General features: G+C 36.6%; 1 protein-coding gene and 2 long non-coding RNA genes across 5 annotated transcripts; all 3 read left to right on the top strand.

Moving 5' to 3' along the window:
* Nucleotides 1-1,143: 1,143 nt before the first annotated feature.
* On the top strand, nucleotides 1,144-1,586 carry LOC137488513 (uncharacterized). Its single transcript, XR_011007579.2, has 3 exons — nucleotides 1,144-1,228; nucleotides 1,356-1,410; nucleotides 1,510-1,586. It is a non-coding gene; the product is annotated as an uncharacterized lncRNA (long non-coding RNA).
* Nucleotides 1,587-1,669: 83 nt separating this feature from the next.
* On the top strand, nucleotides 1,670-2,413 carry LOC137488512 (uncharacterized). The gene is made up of 2 exons (XR_011007578.2): nucleotides 1,670-1,836; nucleotides 2,174-2,413. It is a non-coding gene; the product is annotated as an uncharacterized lncRNA (long non-coding RNA).
* A 2,208-nt stretch (nucleotides 2,414-4,621) lies between these two features.
* Nucleotides 4,622-8,657, top strand: pimr81 (Pim proto-oncogene, serine/threonine kinase, related 81). 3 transcript variants are annotated; one of them, XR_012395055.1, is made up of 8 exons: nucleotides 4,622-5,855; nucleotides 6,350-6,613; nucleotides 6,914-7,008; nucleotides 7,093-7,143; nucleotides 7,224-7,599; nucleotides 7,669-7,895; nucleotides 8,114-8,202; nucleotides 8,354-8,657. XR_012395055.1 is itself a non-coding variant. In XM_021468317.3 (8 exons), the coding sequence occupies exons 1-8, from the start codon at nucleotides 5,663-5,665 to the stop codon at nucleotides 8,363-8,365; spliced, it is 1,257 nt and encodes a 418-aa protein (XP_021323992.3). In that variant the 5' UTR covers nucleotides 4,622-5,662; the 3' UTR covers nucleotides 8,366-8,657. The 3 variants fall into 3 exon arrangements, 2 of the variants coding, with proteins under 2 accessions (XP_021323992.3, XP_068071445.2); XM_021468317.3 differs by having other exon boundaries at nucleotides 7,719-7,895; XM_068215344.2 differs by lacking the exons at nucleotides 8,114-8,202; nucleotides 8,354-8,657 and having other exon boundaries at nucleotides 7,669-7,964.
* Nucleotides 8,658-17,817: the final 9,160 nt, after the last annotated feature.

The raw sequence follows: 17,817 nt of genomic DNA, 5'->3' as shown, positions 1-17,817 counted from the left end.
CTTTTCAAAGAAAAGTCTATTTTGGAGTCCACACTTTTCAGGTAAGAATGTATTAATGATATATTTTCAGTCTCATTTTTACATGTGAAGCCGTGTTCTGTTGATTTTGTCTGACTCTAGGGTCTCGGCTTTCCCCCGCTTTAAGTGCTCCGGACTGCCTGGTGTACGTTGGCCTGCAGGATGGAGTTTGCTAAGATGTCTGCAGCTTATTAAAGAAGTTAATACAATGTGATATCGAACTCACCGAGGGACATAACGTTGTAGACGGTGAGTACTATATGCTGTTAGTTTTCTCGGTGTAAAAGTTCCCTTTATCACCTACGTTACGTATTCGCGCCTTATATCTTACGTTACGTTACTGCTTTATTAAAAAGTGTTGCCACGGCGGAATATAATCGCAACCCAGATAGCAAAATACACTCGGGCCAGTTGCGGCTAGATTCTCGCCTGCCCGAGTCCGTCTGCTGTAACGTTAACGCTACTCGGGCCAGATGCAGCGGCAGAAGCGAGCCGACGCTGCCGTATCCGTGCACCTGAATCGGGCCGTGAGTAATGTGCGGTGTGGCCCGGAGCTTGCGCGACTAAAGTCTTCATATACCTTGATATAAAACCTTTTGTTAATAATACTGGAAATTTGTAATTATCGATAATGTTTTATATTTTGAGGCCATTTTCTAGCCACGGTTGACCGCTGAAATGTAATTTTAGACGGTTATATAAATTACACCGCCATTTTGTGAAGAAAAAAAATCACAATTTTGTCACCGGCAAAGCGACTGATTATGTAAACGTGGCTAGTTACAAACGTGGCGTGTGTATGCTTGTACATATCTTCGTTTCAGTGTCTAAGTTACATTAATGTTGAGGAGTGTCCACAAACTCTCATGTCCAGAGTTGTTGGTGCTTTACTATCGTTTAACGTTATACTTATGTTAATGTAGAATTATTAACATACCACGTTGTATAAATCGACGTTTTAAGTTATACTTTGTTCTTTAATGTAATAATTTGTCTTATCTGTTCTGAAACTAGTACCTTGAGCTATTTTACCTATTTTATTAATATCTCAAAATAAATAAATAAATAGTTATTGCTTTATCTGATTGCTTTCCAGAAGTTTTTGAAGTTTCCAATTGTCTTTCAGGACAAGATTGAACAACAGAATGCAGCCTAACAGCATCAGAGCAATAAAGGCATGTCATATGAAAGCATGGCTCAGTTACAAGATGTAAGTATGTCTCATTATCTATACCATGGTTTTAATGTTTAATGGCTTACATACTATTTAAAATTTGTAGGTTTTTGCTTACAAACAACAATAAATGTACACCAACGTGTTTAAAATAATTTTCTAGGTTTTCATCGAAAGATGAGAGATCAACTGAAGAATGCTATGGACCTGACTCTACGGTACTCTTTCTAAACTTTCTCCACTTGATTAATATTATTTAATTCTAGCTTTGGATGGATTCCTTCATATTTGTTTGTATGCCACATCTTATGTTCCAGGAATTGATTTTACAGCAGCACTTCTCATGTTGCCAGCCTTGTTAAGCGAGACACTTCAACATTTCGTTGTGCTCCGGTGCGTATGTTGTTTTCTGTTTAGTATATGCTGTGATAAATGCATTTTATAATTCTTGATATTCTTTATATTCGGATGACGCAGTGGGTAGTGCTGTCACCTTACAGCAAGAAGGTTGCTGGTTCGAGCCTCGGCTGGGTCAGTTGGCATTTGTGTGAGGAGTTTGCATATTCTTCCAGTGTTCGTGAGGGTTTCCTCCAAGTGCTCCGGTTTCCCCACAAGTCCAAAGACATGCGCTATAGCTGAATTTGGTAAGCTTATTTGTCTGTAGTGTATAAATGTGTGTGTGAATAAATGTGTCTGGATGTTTCGTAATACTGGGTTGCAGCTAGAAGGGCATCTGCTGCATAAAACATATGCTGGATAAGTTGGTGGTTCATTCCACTGTGGCGACCCCAGATTGATAAAGGGACTAAGCGGAAAAGAAATTGAATGAATGAATGAAATTTATATTAGTCTTTTAATCTATGATACTTTTTTTTTTTAATCAGTGAATATTAATTATTTTACTTTCTATGCATGTTGATTTTCTCTTCATCAGTGATAGAGTGACTGATATTAATGTAATTATTGCTTTGTCATTTACAGTGAACCATCTTCACCACATCCAACAGTTCAAGTACAGGAGGACACAACCGACTGGACAACTGTGTTAACAAGACGAGTCACGGCAGTCTTCAGAGTTGATGGGATTGCGATTGGCCGGGCTAATGATGTGGACGAATATACATTTTTGACATATCCATCTTATTGGAAGAACACCTTGATGTTTCTGCAGTGGAATGTTTTGAATGAACGGTGGACGGTGACAAGCCTCGATCTACTCCAGTTACCAGAGTGATCAACCTTGTTTTTTGTTTCTCTACATGCTCTTGGGATAATCACAATCATCAAGTTAATCCAGCACACTGCTCTCATTCATGCATAAAGCAAATTTTTAAATAACTTGTGGTCCTAATGACTATCAAAGAACATTTTCCAGATATGAGTGCCTTACATGTCATGTTTATCAAAAGCTTAAACACATATTGTGTTACAACAAATTACAACTCCACTTGAAGATGATGAGGAGTAATCTACTGATGTTGAGGAAGAGGCTACTGATGTTTTTGGTTTTCTGCACTGTTGAAGCAATTTATAGAGAAACATTGCCTTCATTCTGAAATTCAGAGAAAATGTTGATGACAAATTATTTATAATGACCGAGTATTCTGACTAAAGACAAATACTTTGGACTTTATAAAGTGCAGTACTTGATGTAGCCTGTGTAATGCGTTTATAAATCTTAAACAGTTTTCTTGTGGTCTTTGTATTAAGTGTAGATTATTTAGTTTTTATTTGTTATCTAAATTGTTCTTTTTACTGTTTTACATGTCTGCTTTATACTTGCTGTGTAATTTTATTTCTTAACACATTCAGTTGTGAGTTGTAATGAAATATTTCTACATTAATAAATAAAAATGGACATTTGTGAACCAAAATATTTTATTTATTTATTTGTGCATGCTGTCACCAAAAGATCAAAATGCCTGGGTCAGTACCCTGAAAATACTATATAATATAAAAAGGTACATTTTTGCATCTTCAGTGTCTACAATTTTGTTCCTTGGGGGTACAAAATTGTCCCTTAAAGGGTAAAAATGTAGAAGGTACAATTTTGTACCTTTAAATAGAGGTACAAATTTGTACCCTTAAGGGTATCACCCCAGTGACGGGCCATTTGTACCCATTTGTACCCTTTTTTCTGAGAGGGTATGTTTTATATTGTGTGTTGAAGAGTACAATTGCAAAGAAACATAGAAATGACTAAAACTAGAGATTTTAGTAGTTTTCAGAAATCGTGATTTTACATTCAGTATTGAAGATTACAAATGCAAAAATGTTGAAATATAAGACTTTTAGAGATGGTAGCAATCAAGAGATAAAGTATCATATTCCAACTAATTATGTGCTTTGAATGATTTTTGCAGCGTTAAAGGGATCATCTTCAAGACAATACTTTCTGTATAAAACTTAAAATCAAAGAGAAACAAAAGTTACATGTTTTATGTTTAGTAGAAGTGAATAAGTCGACAGAGAAGCTGACTTCAACTTGCTCAGAGAAATGCTGTTGCTGTCAAACATGGTTTACTACACTAAGCCAGTTTAATGGTGAAGGGATTGATCCAATAGGCCTATTGATTAGCATTTTGTAGTATTTTCAAAATATTTTATTATATATAATATTTTATTTTTAAATATTTGAGCTCTCACACAGCTCTCCCACCTTCTACTTACAACAGGGGTTGAGGAGGTTATCAAGCCATCCAGTTTGAAAGACAGAGAGGAAAAGACGAAAGTCTCTGCACGGGCCTGGCCTGAGGTAAAAGTGACACTCATCTGAGAGGTCAAATATTTCATACACAAAACATTTTAAAGACATAAATGCAAACAAACTATTTTAAACACTGCTTGGTGACTACAGCTGACAATGCTTGATTTAAAGTTTTGAATGAGCACATGACACTATTCAGGCATTATTCATTTAGTAGTCATGATGAAATGTTTGCTGCTTGAAATAAACACATTTTGTATTATTCTTGGAATTTTATCAAAACATGATCTTATTTTAAATTGTTAACATTAATCGTAATTAAATACATGACCAGCACTTGAGCATTACTTAGGGTCTGTCAGTAGTGATCGCCTGCCTGATTTTTGTCAAAAGGTGGAGGTTGTACAAAATTTGATAGAGGTGGTCACCTCCCTCCTACTTGTCTTTGCAGAAAAAACATCGAGTTACTGTAATAAGATGTGAGTGTTTCCAACAATAATAGAAAATAGTGATAGCTCTTCTCCAGGAATTTCACATATACACGTTACAGGATTAATATGAATTCTTCTCTCCAACAAAGATGACACTAAATATAGTCTTAATGCTTATACATATAAAATATCTTAGCAATTCCATGCAAATGTCAACCTTGCCATGAAAAAAATAAGTTTTCACCACAATACGAAACCCGTTTCTGTTGTTTTTTTTTTTTTTTTAAGCAAGTATTTTACAGAACTTTAAAAATGCTCAAAAATGTCTCTGTCAGCTTTTTCAAACAATTATATTTGATTTACCAAAGTCACACAAGTGGCAATTTCACATCGGTCACATCCATAACGACACTTTTTCCTCATAAAGGCAAAAATATTACATAAAATAAAATCAGTCATTTTTGTTTTTATAGAGAGCCAACTCTTATCATTTTGATGATTATTACTTATTTTGGGTCGTGCAGTTTAATTCACAGAATTTCTACAAAGTATTTTCATTTAAAGTACAAAACATGTTTATAGAACGATATTTTTCTGATCCATAACTCTGTGGTCAGTTGTTCTGGAAAATATAAACAGTTTAATGAAGTGTTAAACAAATATTTTCTATGTGAATTTATGTTTTGAGTTTTTACTGCAAATGTCAAATCCATAACACTGGAATTGCTCATATATAAATATAAATCTAACTTATTTTCAGCTAAAATCTATATAAACAAGCTTAAAATAACTTTGTTTCATTTTGTTACTGGATAATAATGTTAGTCTTAGTTTATGTTTTACTTCACACATACGTCACATGACTAAATGTAGGCCTAATAACGTTATTTTGAGTTTGTTCTGTTAGCAATTACAACATTTATTATTATTTTCTTCAATTAAAGCAAAATTATTTGAGATTATCTAATCTTAAAATGACAGTGTTTTATTTAGTTCCTGGACAATAATGTTTCAGAATCAGTTTGGTGTTGTATATACAAGTTTATTTCTTGTATTTATGTAGATATTTGTGGTGAAAATACTGTTCCTTATTATTGAGAAGTGAAAGATTAAAGATTATAGCTTGTATCTGCCTGTCTGTCTATTATATATCTAGTTTAGATAGCTTGTCCAATATGGTGTTGGGATTTTGAATGTAAACAAGTGTTCCGGAATGCGCTGTCATAGAAACAGAAGAACGCAGCATTAAAAGTAGAAGACAGTTCAGAATCTCCTCATTGCGTCTTCTCATTGCAGTTGGTAATAGTAGTGTTCCCAGTGAATTCTGTTATTATGGCATTGAAAAGAAAGCGTTGTTCTCAAGACACTCAAGTGTATGATTTACATACTCGTACACCTCCAACATCCAGCGCCAATGTGGCTGAGAACCATTCACCTGTTGGTGTTGGTAAGGAGATTGAGATACAAGTGAGAAAGAAGAGGAGGTGGGAGAGTTTTGAAAAGCCGCTCTCCCTTTACGCTGAGGGTAAATCCAGTCACTGTTTGTCAATCTGACCATGCTTTGTGTTTACTAGATCTCTGTACAGTAAAGTAACTAAAAACCGAACACATACAATAAAAAAATAACTTTTAACTTGTTTTAGGTTTCTAACACAAATCTAAGTAGAACAAATTGTTTGGTAATCAAAGTTTCTCATATTTTAACCACTAAAAGAGAAATCTTTACAACAATCTGTATTGTACATAAATCATTTAAATAATTGCAGATTATTAATAATATCACTGAAATATAAAAATGGTATAAATATCAATATTCAATAGACTCAATAATGGGCATTAAATGTGTATGATTCAGATTTGTTGAGGGCAAATTATGAGCATTCACTATAAGAAACCCAATTCATGACTATTTCTGATCTCTAAGATGAAGTGTGTCTTTACACTTTACATCAAAATACAAATCAATTTTATAAGCCATTATCATTATCATTAATGCATGTCTTACATCTCTAAATACAGATGACAACCAGTGGATGACTTTTCTCTGTGGCCAAAAGAGAAAACGAAGTTGTCACAGCTCTCATGTGAATGATTTCCATTCTCATACACCTCCAATATCCATCACCAGCCTTCAGTCCACTGATGTTGCTGAGGAAAATGAGAGAAAGAGGAGAAGGACTGACAGTCCTGAAAAGCTGCTCTCCTGTAAAGTCCAGAAGTCCAGCAGCAGCTCTAGTGAGGAGGACCAGACTCCTGTTCAGATCCACAAGAAGAGTTCTGAAGGTAAATCTAGTGGTCATTTGAGAATGTGTGGCCTTCTCTCATGATCCTCTTCAGTATGAAGTAGAGTACATTACATTAAGTTCTGTAAATATAAATATATTTTTTAAAAAGCACTCTAAAAGTTTCAATCACTGTTTGCTGTATTTTGAAGTGTCCACCATATCAGTATTGTGCAGGTTCATTTTCACGATGTATTGAATTATTGAATATAGGCATATGTCTATTCCACCTCAAACATTACACACGTGTCTGTCAGTGCTTGACATTTCACATCAGCTGCACTTATTCATCTTTTATCAGGTGACATTCTGGACCAGTATGAACTCGGCAAGGAGATTGGAGAGGGAGGATTTGGCAGCGTCTATGAAGGCAAGCGCTTGGAGGATGGCCTTGAGGTGAACAATCCCTTTAACATATATTATGTTCACTTTTTAGTGCACTTGATGTGATTATAACAGAAGTGTTGTTTTGTTGAACAGGTGGCAGTAAAAATTGCCAGAAAGCCACCGAACATGAAATACATCAACATCGTAAGTAGACTTAAACGTGTAAAGGCACTGACAACAGTATATTTGGGGAAGCAACACCGCCTAACTAATCTTTCTTCTAGGCTGGTCATCCTGAGCCCCTTCCTTTAGAGATCGGCCTGTTGATACTGGCTCATAGAGGCGGCAAGGTTCCAGAGATCATTGAGCTTCTGGACTGGCAGGACCAGCAGGATCGTTACATCATGATCCTGGAACGACCTTCACCATGTGTAGATCTGTTGGACTTCATAATGTCTCTCGGCTCCATCACTGAACGCCAGGCTCAAAAGATCATGGAGCAGGCAACAACGGCCGGTCTCATGTGCTGCAGACGTGGGGTATTCCACCGGGACATAAAGCTGGAGAACCTGCTGGTCAACACTGACACGCTGGAGGTCAAGCTAATTGACTTTGGCTGTGGAGCTCTTCTCCAGGAATCTGGCTATGACAGTTTCTGTGGTATGTATTAAACTTAACACCTGTAGTCTGGACTGTCAATTTGACCAATCATGTATTTTCATGTTACAGAGAAAACATGCTTTAGTGTTTCATGCTGAGACCAAATCTTGTTCCTTCAGGCACAAAGGAGTACTTCCCACCAGAGTACTACCTGGACGACGAATACCATGCAGAACCATCCACTGTATGGTCTTTAGGAGTTCTGTTATTCCTGCTGCTGTGTCAACGATTTCCTGAAGTCACAGACACGCAGAGGATCGATGATGGAAACTGGACTGAGCCTGGATTGTCAAAAGGTAAGACATCACTCATCACATCATAGACGAGCAGTTGTAGTTTAAATCATACAAAATGATGGATTAAAACTAAGAGTTGGATATTGGATAATGGTGACAATGTTCTGATTCTAAAGTAGAGTAGAGTCAGATCTTGTAGATGAATAAAATGACAGCAGATGTAAAGTTGAAGTTGATAATGTGTTTCTCTCACTTCTTCCCACCATCGTTCTGCACAGAATGCTGTGACTTGATTCAAGCTCTCCTGCAGGAAAACCCAAGCCAGCGGATTCCTCTGGAAGAAATAATTCTCCATCAATGGTTTAAGGTACTGAACTGTAGATCAGCTTCTAATGATTTGGAAAATAGATTCTCCTTTTATTTGAAAAAGTTTTTTTTTTGATGGATTTTATGGTTTTTGTTTATTGTGACGAATCTGAATCAATAACCTTGATTTGGTGTGTGTCTGTATGTTTTAGGTCAAGGAATAAGAAATAAGGAATGTAGTGCAAATGGATGGGAAAGATTATTTGCACTAATGAGCACCACAGTTCCTGACGCTAAAAAGGTTACAGATTCAACAGGAGAGTTTAATAAAGGACACAGCAGCAACAAAGAATCCTAAAAAAAAGGTCACAGCAACAACAGAGGATCCAGAAAAAAAGATCAAGCCTCAAGAAAAGATCCTGGAAAAGACACAGAAGATCCTGAGAAGAGGGCACAGCCCCAACAACGAAAACATTTGTAAATAAAAACATAAATAAAAAAAGACTTTGTCGCACCAGTCCTGTTTTCATCAAAAATACATCAAATCAGCCAAGATGCTGAAAAGCATACAGCAGTGAATGAAACACTTTAACACATCAATTGAACAATTAAACACCAGGAAAGCTAAACACATACACACTCTCACACACACTTATAAACTGATGTGACTGTAACTGAGCAAGGTTTCGGGAAATTGTGAACAAATTTAGTAATTACAGCACAATGTATACCTATGTATAGCCCTGGGGAACACCCGAAGAAACTGTAAAATGCTGAGAAGTGAATGATTTGAGTTGAATGAACAGTGCGGTCAGAGAGATAAGATTTAAACCAGTCAAGTGGGGTATTGATGATGCCAAGAGTGGATAGTCTATTGATGAGGATGCTGTGAGAAATAGTGTCAAAGGCCACACTCAGGTCTAAGAGAATGAGAATAGATATTAGTCCAGAATCAGCTGCCATAAGAAGGTCATTGGTGATTTTAATCAGGGCAGTTTCTGTGCTGTGGAGTGGACGGAAACCAGACTGGAACTGTTCATACAGGTGGTTCTGAGAGAAGTGGCATTGGAGTTGTATTGCTACTATTTTTTCAAGGATTTTGGAAATAAATGGTAGATTAGAAATAGGTCATAAATTATTAAAATTAGATGGGTCTGAACCAGGTTTTTTTAGTATTGGACAGTTTGGACAGTAGTATTACAGTTCTAGAAGAGAAGAGTGAATAATGGCTGAAATGAGAGGGATGAGGGAAGGGAGACAGGCTTTAACTAGAACAGCGGGGAGAGGATCTAAATGAGAGGAAGATGATTTAGATTTGGAAATAAGATTAGAAATTTCTGAAGTTGTAGGAAGTTGAAAAGAGGAGAATAAAATTTCAAATAGTGGAAGTTCAGATGTAATGCTCGGAAAGGATTGTGAACCAAGATGCTGGTGAATATTAAAGATTGTTTCATTAAAAAAGGTCATAATAGAATTACAGAAATCTGTTGAGTGAAGATGAGATGGTAGTGAGTCTGGGGGGTAAGTGAAAGACTTGTAAAGTGAAAACAGAGAAGCAGTGTTACCTTCATTGGAGCATACAAAATTGGAGAGATAGTTGGATTTAGTTTGGATGATGCAATTTTTATATTGTGTGATGTGATCTTTACATGTCATTGTGGACAGTAAGGCCAGTTTTTCTAGAAAGTCTTTCGATTTGTCTGCCTTTGGCTTTCATGCGCCGAAGTTCTGGCGTAAACCACGGGGCAGACTGAGAAAAGCAAACAGATCTTGTTTTTAAGGGTGCAAAAGAATTAAGAATATATTGAAGTCCAGTGTTGTAATGAGAAACTAAGTCATCTGGTGGTGAAAGGTTAGTAATGTCAGGAAGATAATTAATACTAGCAGAAAAGGATTCTAGATCAATATGTTTTATGTTACGGAAGGAAATAGTACAGAGAGGTTTGGTGGAAGAAAGAGGGAGTGCAAAATTAAATGAGAGGAGAAAATGATCCGTTATTGGGAGTTCATCAGCAGAGAGGTCAATGGGTGAGACACCAGAGCAGCAGATGAGGTCGAGGGTGTGTCCTTTAGAGTGTGTGGGGACATTGACATGCTTTTGAAGTTCAAAGCTCTCAAGACAGGATATAACATCTCTTGTAAAAGAGTTATTAAAATTATCCACATGAATATTAAAATTTCCTAAAACTATAATATTGGGTGAGAGGGTGGTAGTATGTGTTAAAAAAGCAGCATCATTTAAAAAGTCATTAAAAAAAAAGTCATTTAAAAGTCATTTAAAAATTCGTTATTTAGTTTGGGGGGATGAAAAAATTATGGCAACATATGTAGGTGTGGATCCAGAAAGTTTGGAAATCATAGATTCAAATGAAGGGAATGAAGGAACGGGAACCGGCGAGATTTTTAAACTCTCGCGGTAAATAGAGACCTCCTCCCCGACCTCCTCCGAGGGGTTGACAGGTGTAAACAAACCCTCCAGGAGTGGATTCGTTAAGTTGCGTGAAATCGCTGGGTTGTTGCCAAGTCTCAGTTAGACACAGAAGGTCAAGGTTGCGTTCACTGAGGACATCTTGGACAAGATGCCCCTTGCTCGTAATTGAGCGGATGTTTAAAAGACCGAAGTTGATATTGATAAAGTTGTCAGAAAGTACAGCAGTGGTGTTAGCCGACCGGGCTGGGTTGGCTAAAACTCTGTGACTGACAGTCCGACCGGTGTTTTGTGGAGGACGACGAAAATTGGACCAAATGGACTTTATTTGTGACGATGAGCCCTGATGAGCACTCCGTCTGGATCCACGATGGATATATCTTTGGTGGGGCAGGAATGCGATGTCCGGGTGGAGGTGCAACACAGCTGGCAAAGGCGCTGAGAGATGGAGCCGCACACGGTGTAGTTCAGCAGCCGAGTACTGCAACAATCCAATCACGGGCTGGTAGACAAGCGTCAGGAAACACCAGGCAAACACAAGCTACAAGTACATTTTGTCGGATAATAACTTGTACATTGTGAAGCAGAGGCGGATGCAGATGCTGACAGCTTAGACACGCAGGTGAGCAGAAACCAGAAGAACAGGCGCAGAGCAGGTAAAATCCATAAAACTGAAGCAGGCTGCAGAATTGTCCAAATTGTTTTGTTAAAACAGTTCAACTGTAATGTTGATCGTTGAACGAGATTTTAAATGTTTAAAAAATTTACCGGTGTGCAGCGGCAACAGATCATGCCAGCGTTCACTCAGACCGAATGAATTAATTACAAACTTTTAGTTTGGATGTCATTTTTTATGTCATTACAGTATAATTATTATGTAACAACATTGTTACATTGTTATAACATTGTAATTAGATGGATGACAGTAGGGCAGAGTGGGGCACAAAGTAACACTTTTTGGTTTTGGTCAAATAATAAAGAAAGTATTGGGCTTAGACAAACCATTTGTTTTTTACCAACAAAAAACAAGCCTCTCCTACAAATGAGCACTAAAAGTAGGATCGCCGAACCTATGGTTTCTGTGCAGTGTTGCCAAAAGTGCCACGAGTAAAAATGTTACTATTTAACCCACCTGCGGGGCAAGTTGTTACAGACAGAGGGTTAGTTGTAACACATGCTTAAAAAGGCAGATTAAACACAATTTAAATTGAGTTTACTTTAAATAATAGCTATATTTTCTCAGTACCTAGCTCAATAGATTTTTTATTCTACATAGCACAGTATGCTTATTTATTTATTGGATAAATACATTTGAATTGATTTGGATTATTATCCATTATTATACAATGCCTTGTAGTATTAGCAATAATATATATATATATATATATATATATATATATATATTTTTTTTTTTAATATTATATTTTTATTTCCTTCAAGCAAGACAGAGCGATACAAAAAGCAACAGCAATTATAAAGACAATAGAGAAAAAGCAAAAAAAAATAATAATTTTTTAAAAAGGGACATAAGACATCATAAGACATCATTATTACATCAGTTCCTCTAATATTATACATGGGTCAACAATGTTACACATATATATCTAGGCCAGTGGGCGAAAGCAATATGGTGATCTTGCAGACGATAACAGGGTTATACCTTTAAATTGTTATTCTGGGCATTTGACAAATAATTAAAAAAGGGTTTCCAGGTGGCTTCTAAGCCGGCAATGTTGTCAGAAAGATTGTGTCTTAATCACTCTAAATGTAAAGTGGTGGAAAATTCTAAAAGCCAGGATTTAAAAAGTGGTTTTGATGCCTTTTTCCATAAATAAAGAATAATTGGTCACACTTTACAATAAGGTTCATTAGTTAATGTTAAGTAATGCATTTACTAACATGAACAAACAATGAACAATACATTTACTACAGTATTTATTCATGTTAATAAACGTTAGTTAATGAAAATAAAGTAGTTCATTGTTAGTTCATGTTAACTCATGGTGCATTAACTAATGTTAACAAGCATGGACTTAAATGTTAATAATGCATCAGTAAATGCTCAATTATGATTAATAAATGCTGTACATGTGTTGTTCATGATTATTTTATGTTAGTAAATGCATTAACTAATGAACCTTATTGTAAAGTGTTACCGAATAAATTTTTTAGCTAACACCATTCCATATTGAACAGCTTTTTTAAATTGTTGACTGAACCCACGAAGTGAGTCAGACCAACCAAAAACAGCGATTGCTGGATCAGGGGCTTGGTCACAAGAATAAGCCTCAGAGTAGAAGTTGAAAATTTCGCTCCAAAAATCAAAAAGTCTTGGGCATGACCAAAAAACATGTCCTAAAGAGCCTTCCGCAGATTCACATTTGTTATTTAGAGGAGATGGAGGGGTAGAATTTATTAAGCTTAACCCTAGAATAATGAAGCCGATGTACTACTTTATATTGGATTAGTTGATGTCTGGAGTTAATAGAACATGTATTTATGACCTTGATAGACTTTTCCCAGTCCTCATTGGTAATTTGAATGCCTAAATCTTTCTCTCAGGAGTCTTTCAAATACAAGGTAGATATGTCAAACTGATTATTAAAAACGTCTATAAAATGGGAAATCAAATTAGAGGCATTAGGATAGGCAGAAAGTAATTTATATATATATCATGTTCATCTGCTAATAGTTCAAAGTGGGAGATGGATGTTTGAACATAGTTTCTCAGCTGTAGATATCTAAAAAAACGACGGTAAAAGATAAAAAAAAAAGATCAAAATTTTTGTTTCAGGTGAGGGAATGTAGCAAATTTTCCATCCATGTACAAGTCTTTTACAGTGACCATTCCTTTACTGGACCAAACTGAAAATGTGGAGTCATTGAGTGATGGCTTAAAGGCGTGGTTATGAGCAATAGGGGTGGACAATGTGGTAGATGGCAACTTAAACGCTTTCCGGATCTGACACCATATTTTGAGAGAGCTGCTAAGTATAAAGTTTGTGTTGACTACTTTTATCGATGGTGAAGGCGCCGCAAAAAGTAGAGAGGAAAGAGAGTAGATTGTTACACTCTGTTCGATGGTGAGCCAAGATGGAATGTCACCTGCAGGATGAGATTTTTTCCAGTAAGATAAGACTCTGCAGTTCGCAGCCCAATAATAATCCTGGAAGTATGGCAGGCCTATTAAAAATCATTTTATTTAAAAAGTTCTCAACACTCAAAATTTAAAAATATCGTGTTAGTTTAATTGGTGTCCAACAGTATGTGGCTTAATTTTAACACCCTGTTACAACCCCGCTGTTTCATGTTTTCCTCAAAACTGGCTAGCAGTCACTGTGTGATTCTTAGATCTTTCAAAAGGGTTTTAGCTTTTAGCCTAGAAGACGGTGATCACAACAATACAAGATTTTCACGTTCATACTTTTACAGATTTTTTAAATAAAAAAATATTGACTATAATAAAAAATACCTTTATGCTGCAAAAATGATTTCTCTTGTGTTTCTCATCCAAATTTCACAGAACTTTTTCAATAATTTTCAGGAAGACATCTGCTGACACTGTGGTGAAAACCTCGGAAGTATGCCATGATCAAGTCTGAGCAAATACCTTAAAACTCTGTGTTACACTTAACCCCACGTTACTTTGTGCCCTGCGCTCCCCTATTGTAAATGTCTTCTTGTATACTTCATGTACAGTACAGTATGTTTTATATTGTGTGTTTAAGAGTACAATTGCAATGAAATATAGAAATGACTAAAAATTGAGATTTTAGTAGTTTTCAGAAATTGTAATTTTACATTCAGTATTGAAGATTTCAACTTCAAAAATGTTGAAATATAAGACTTTTAGAGATGGTAGCAATCAAGAGATATAGTATCATAATCCAACTTATTATGTGCTGTGAATGATTTTTACAGCATTAAAGGAGTCATCTTCAAGACAATACTTTCTGTATAAAACTTAAAATCTAGACTAAAATCAAGGACAACAAAAGTTACATGTTTTATGTTTAGTAGAAGTGAATGAGTCGACAGAGAAGCTGACTTAAACTTGCTCAGAGAAACGCTGTTGCTGTCAAACATGGTTTACTACACTAAGCCAGTTTAATGGTGAAGGGATTGATCCAATAGGCCTATTGATAGAAGGTTTGTGAAGACATTTCATGCTCCCTTTTATTAGCATTTTGTAGTATATTAAAAATATTTTATTATGTATAGTATTTTATTTTAATACATTTAAGCTCTCACACAGCTCTCCCACCTTCTACTTACAACAGGGGTTGAGGAGGTTATCAAGCCATCCAGCTTAAAAGACTGAGAGGAAAAGACGAAAGTCTCTGCACGGGCCTGCCCTGAGGTAAAAGTGACACTCATCTGAGAGGTCAAATATTTCAGACACAAAACATTTTAAAGACATAAATGCAAACAAACTATTTTATACACTGCTTGGTGACTACAGCTGACAATGCTTGATTAAAAGTTTTGAATGAGCACGTGACACTATTCAGGCATTATTCATTTAGTAGTCATGATGAAATGTTTGCTACTGGAAATAAACACATTTTGTATTATTGTTGGAATCTTATCAAACCATGATCTTATTTAAAACTGTTAACATTAAATGTAATTAAATACATGACCAGCACTTGAGCATTACTTAGGGTCTGTCAGTAGTGATCGCCTGCCTGATTTGACGAGGTTGTTCAAAATTTGATAGAGGTGGTCACCTCCCTTCTACATGTCTTTGCAGGAAAAACACACTTGTTATTGTAATAAGATGTGAGTGTTTCCAACAAAAAACAAAAAATAGTGATAGCTATATGGCTTGGGCGGTATCCAAATTTTGATACCGTCAAACCGCCTCCATATTTTACCCCGGTATCCGGTATTACCGGCGTAATAAAAAAAAATTATGACGTAAGGCTCAGACAGCGTCACCAAACTGTTAGCTTGTGCCTAAACCATTCAGAAACTGAATACCTTATATGCGACCTTGTTCGCGGTCACCTGTTTGTCTTGTTTGTATTCTTGCGCGGGACACTCCTCTCATTCGCATGCAGACACACACACACACACACACACACAAAGAGAGAGAGAGCGCGCCAAGCGATGCACAGCATTGCTCTCGCTCTCTCTCTCTCTCTCTCTCTCTCTCTCTTTCTCTTTCTCTCTCAATTCAATTCAGTTCAATAATAATAATAATAATAAGTATTTATTCAGAAAATCATTTCAATAATGATTTACAGCAGCGGGAATGCAGCGAGCTGTAATCGGGCCATAAAAATTAGGCACGATGAAGCCTGAGTCCGACAGGTACATTTTGATGAACAGCTTTATAAAGCCCGAACCCGTTTACAGCCCGACATTATACAAATGTGCTCATGCGCACAGCTCTATTGCCTTTTTTCAAGAATGGGTCATTTATATGTTTTAACATAATTTATTTGTAACAAATGTAGACTATATATGCCACGTGGAAGTTGGAACAAAAAAATAAAATAAGTCCTCTGTAACATCGTAACATCGCAACACTCTAAATAGGTCTAACTTAGGTATACATACCCTTAGCCATTAAATTGGCTAACACACCAATGAAAATAAATCTTGCCTAACAAATCAAATTAAAATAAACCCTTAATGATGACGGGCATTTTGGCAATAACGAAATTAAGATAAAGGCTGTGCAAGATTTGTTTCGCCACTTTTCTTCACAATCTGGCATTAAGGTAAAGCTGAATTAAAAAAAATTTTTGCCAAGCCTGTATACTCTGTCTACATTATGATTATATGGTATAATTAATATTCATTTATAATTTAAAAACCCTTTACTCACCAAGATTAGGCTACATGTTTTTTTTTTTTTTTTTTTTTTTTTTTTTTTTTGTGGAGGAACATTATTAAATCCACAGGCTTCCAGCAGAACTGAACACCCTTTCCTGCTGCTACAGGCCGAGATGCAGAGTTCTGATCTGGCTAATTTTGCAAGTTTTGGGTAGGATTATTTGTTCATCTTCTACCAGCCGGGAACATCCATTTTATTTGCCATAACAGTAGTTTTAATGTAGCAAGTCACCCCATCTTTGACCCTGTCCGCTTGCGGTTTGCGCTCTACCGTAATACGCAGTGTATAAGCGACCGCCGAAATACCTTGGCGACTTGAATAACCGTTCCTTCTGAGCTAGTGACTGACTTGACCGCCGTCAAAATTAGCTTTTTTTTTAATTCTCCGTCATCATTTGCTTCACCTTTGCAGGGATGGATTTTAATGCAGTGATTTGGATTTTTTCTGGTCCCTCCGGGCTTGGGCAAAGATCTTCAGCTCTAATGCAGACCTCTAGTTTATATTTACCACAGCTGCGTCCCAAATGGCACACTATACACTATGCACTCATGCACTATGTACTTATGCACTTACACACTCAACAGGATAGTACATGTATGTAGTGGCGTCCCAAATGGCACACTAATGTTTTTTTACTAAGCGGAAATTCAAACCGTTTCCCTGATGACGTTTGACATTTGCCAAATCAGTGAAATAAACGACCGAATTATCAAATATTACCTGCCGTAAGTGTTGCCGCATTCACCATCGGGAGGCACTATAATCACTCTCGTAGAAGAATTTTGTTCTCACCATCCAAAATAAATAAAGTTATTCAACATGTGCGTCCGATAGCTCCGCCTCTTCCGCTACGTAAGCAAACCTGCGGTCGTTGAGTGCGTGAAGTGTCCATCATTCCACACTTCATTTTAGCGACTGAATGAGTGCATCATCCGGGAAATTAAAGTGCACTTATTATTTTTAGAGTTTTCAGTGTGAACACACTACTTACACTATTTATACTACAAAATGGCGTAGAATAGTGCATAAGTATGCGATTTGGGACGCAGCACACATCTCCCTTCTGTTCAGTCGAAACCGGAAATACTGCCAAACTGCAGGTCACTTTGGAGCGCGACTCGTCACCTCACCTCTCCCCCTCCCTCCCTCTCCCTCTCCCTTCCCTCCCTCTCCCTCTCTCTCCTCCACACTGTCCTGTGATGGCAATCACACATACGTTTTTGTGGGCATTAAATAAAGGATATTTAATATTTTATGACGGTATAACAGTATTGAAACTGACACCGTTGCTATTTTTAGATCCCGCGGTATACCATAATACCGTAATACCGCCCAAGCCAAGCTATATATATTTCACAGATACACGTTACAGGATTGATATGAATTCTTCTCTCCAACAAAGA

Source organism: Danio rerio, chromosome 19 (assembly GCF_049306965.1).
Source record: "Danio rerio strain Tuebingen ecotype United States chromosome 19, GRCz12tu, whole genome shotgun sequence".
In the NCBI taxonomy this organism is placed as follows: Eukaryota; Metazoa; Chordata; class Actinopteri; order Cypriniformes; family Danionidae; genus Danio; species Danio rerio.
Note: the sequence above shows the minus strand (reverse complement) of the source record. Positions and strands in the feature narration are given on the sequence as shown.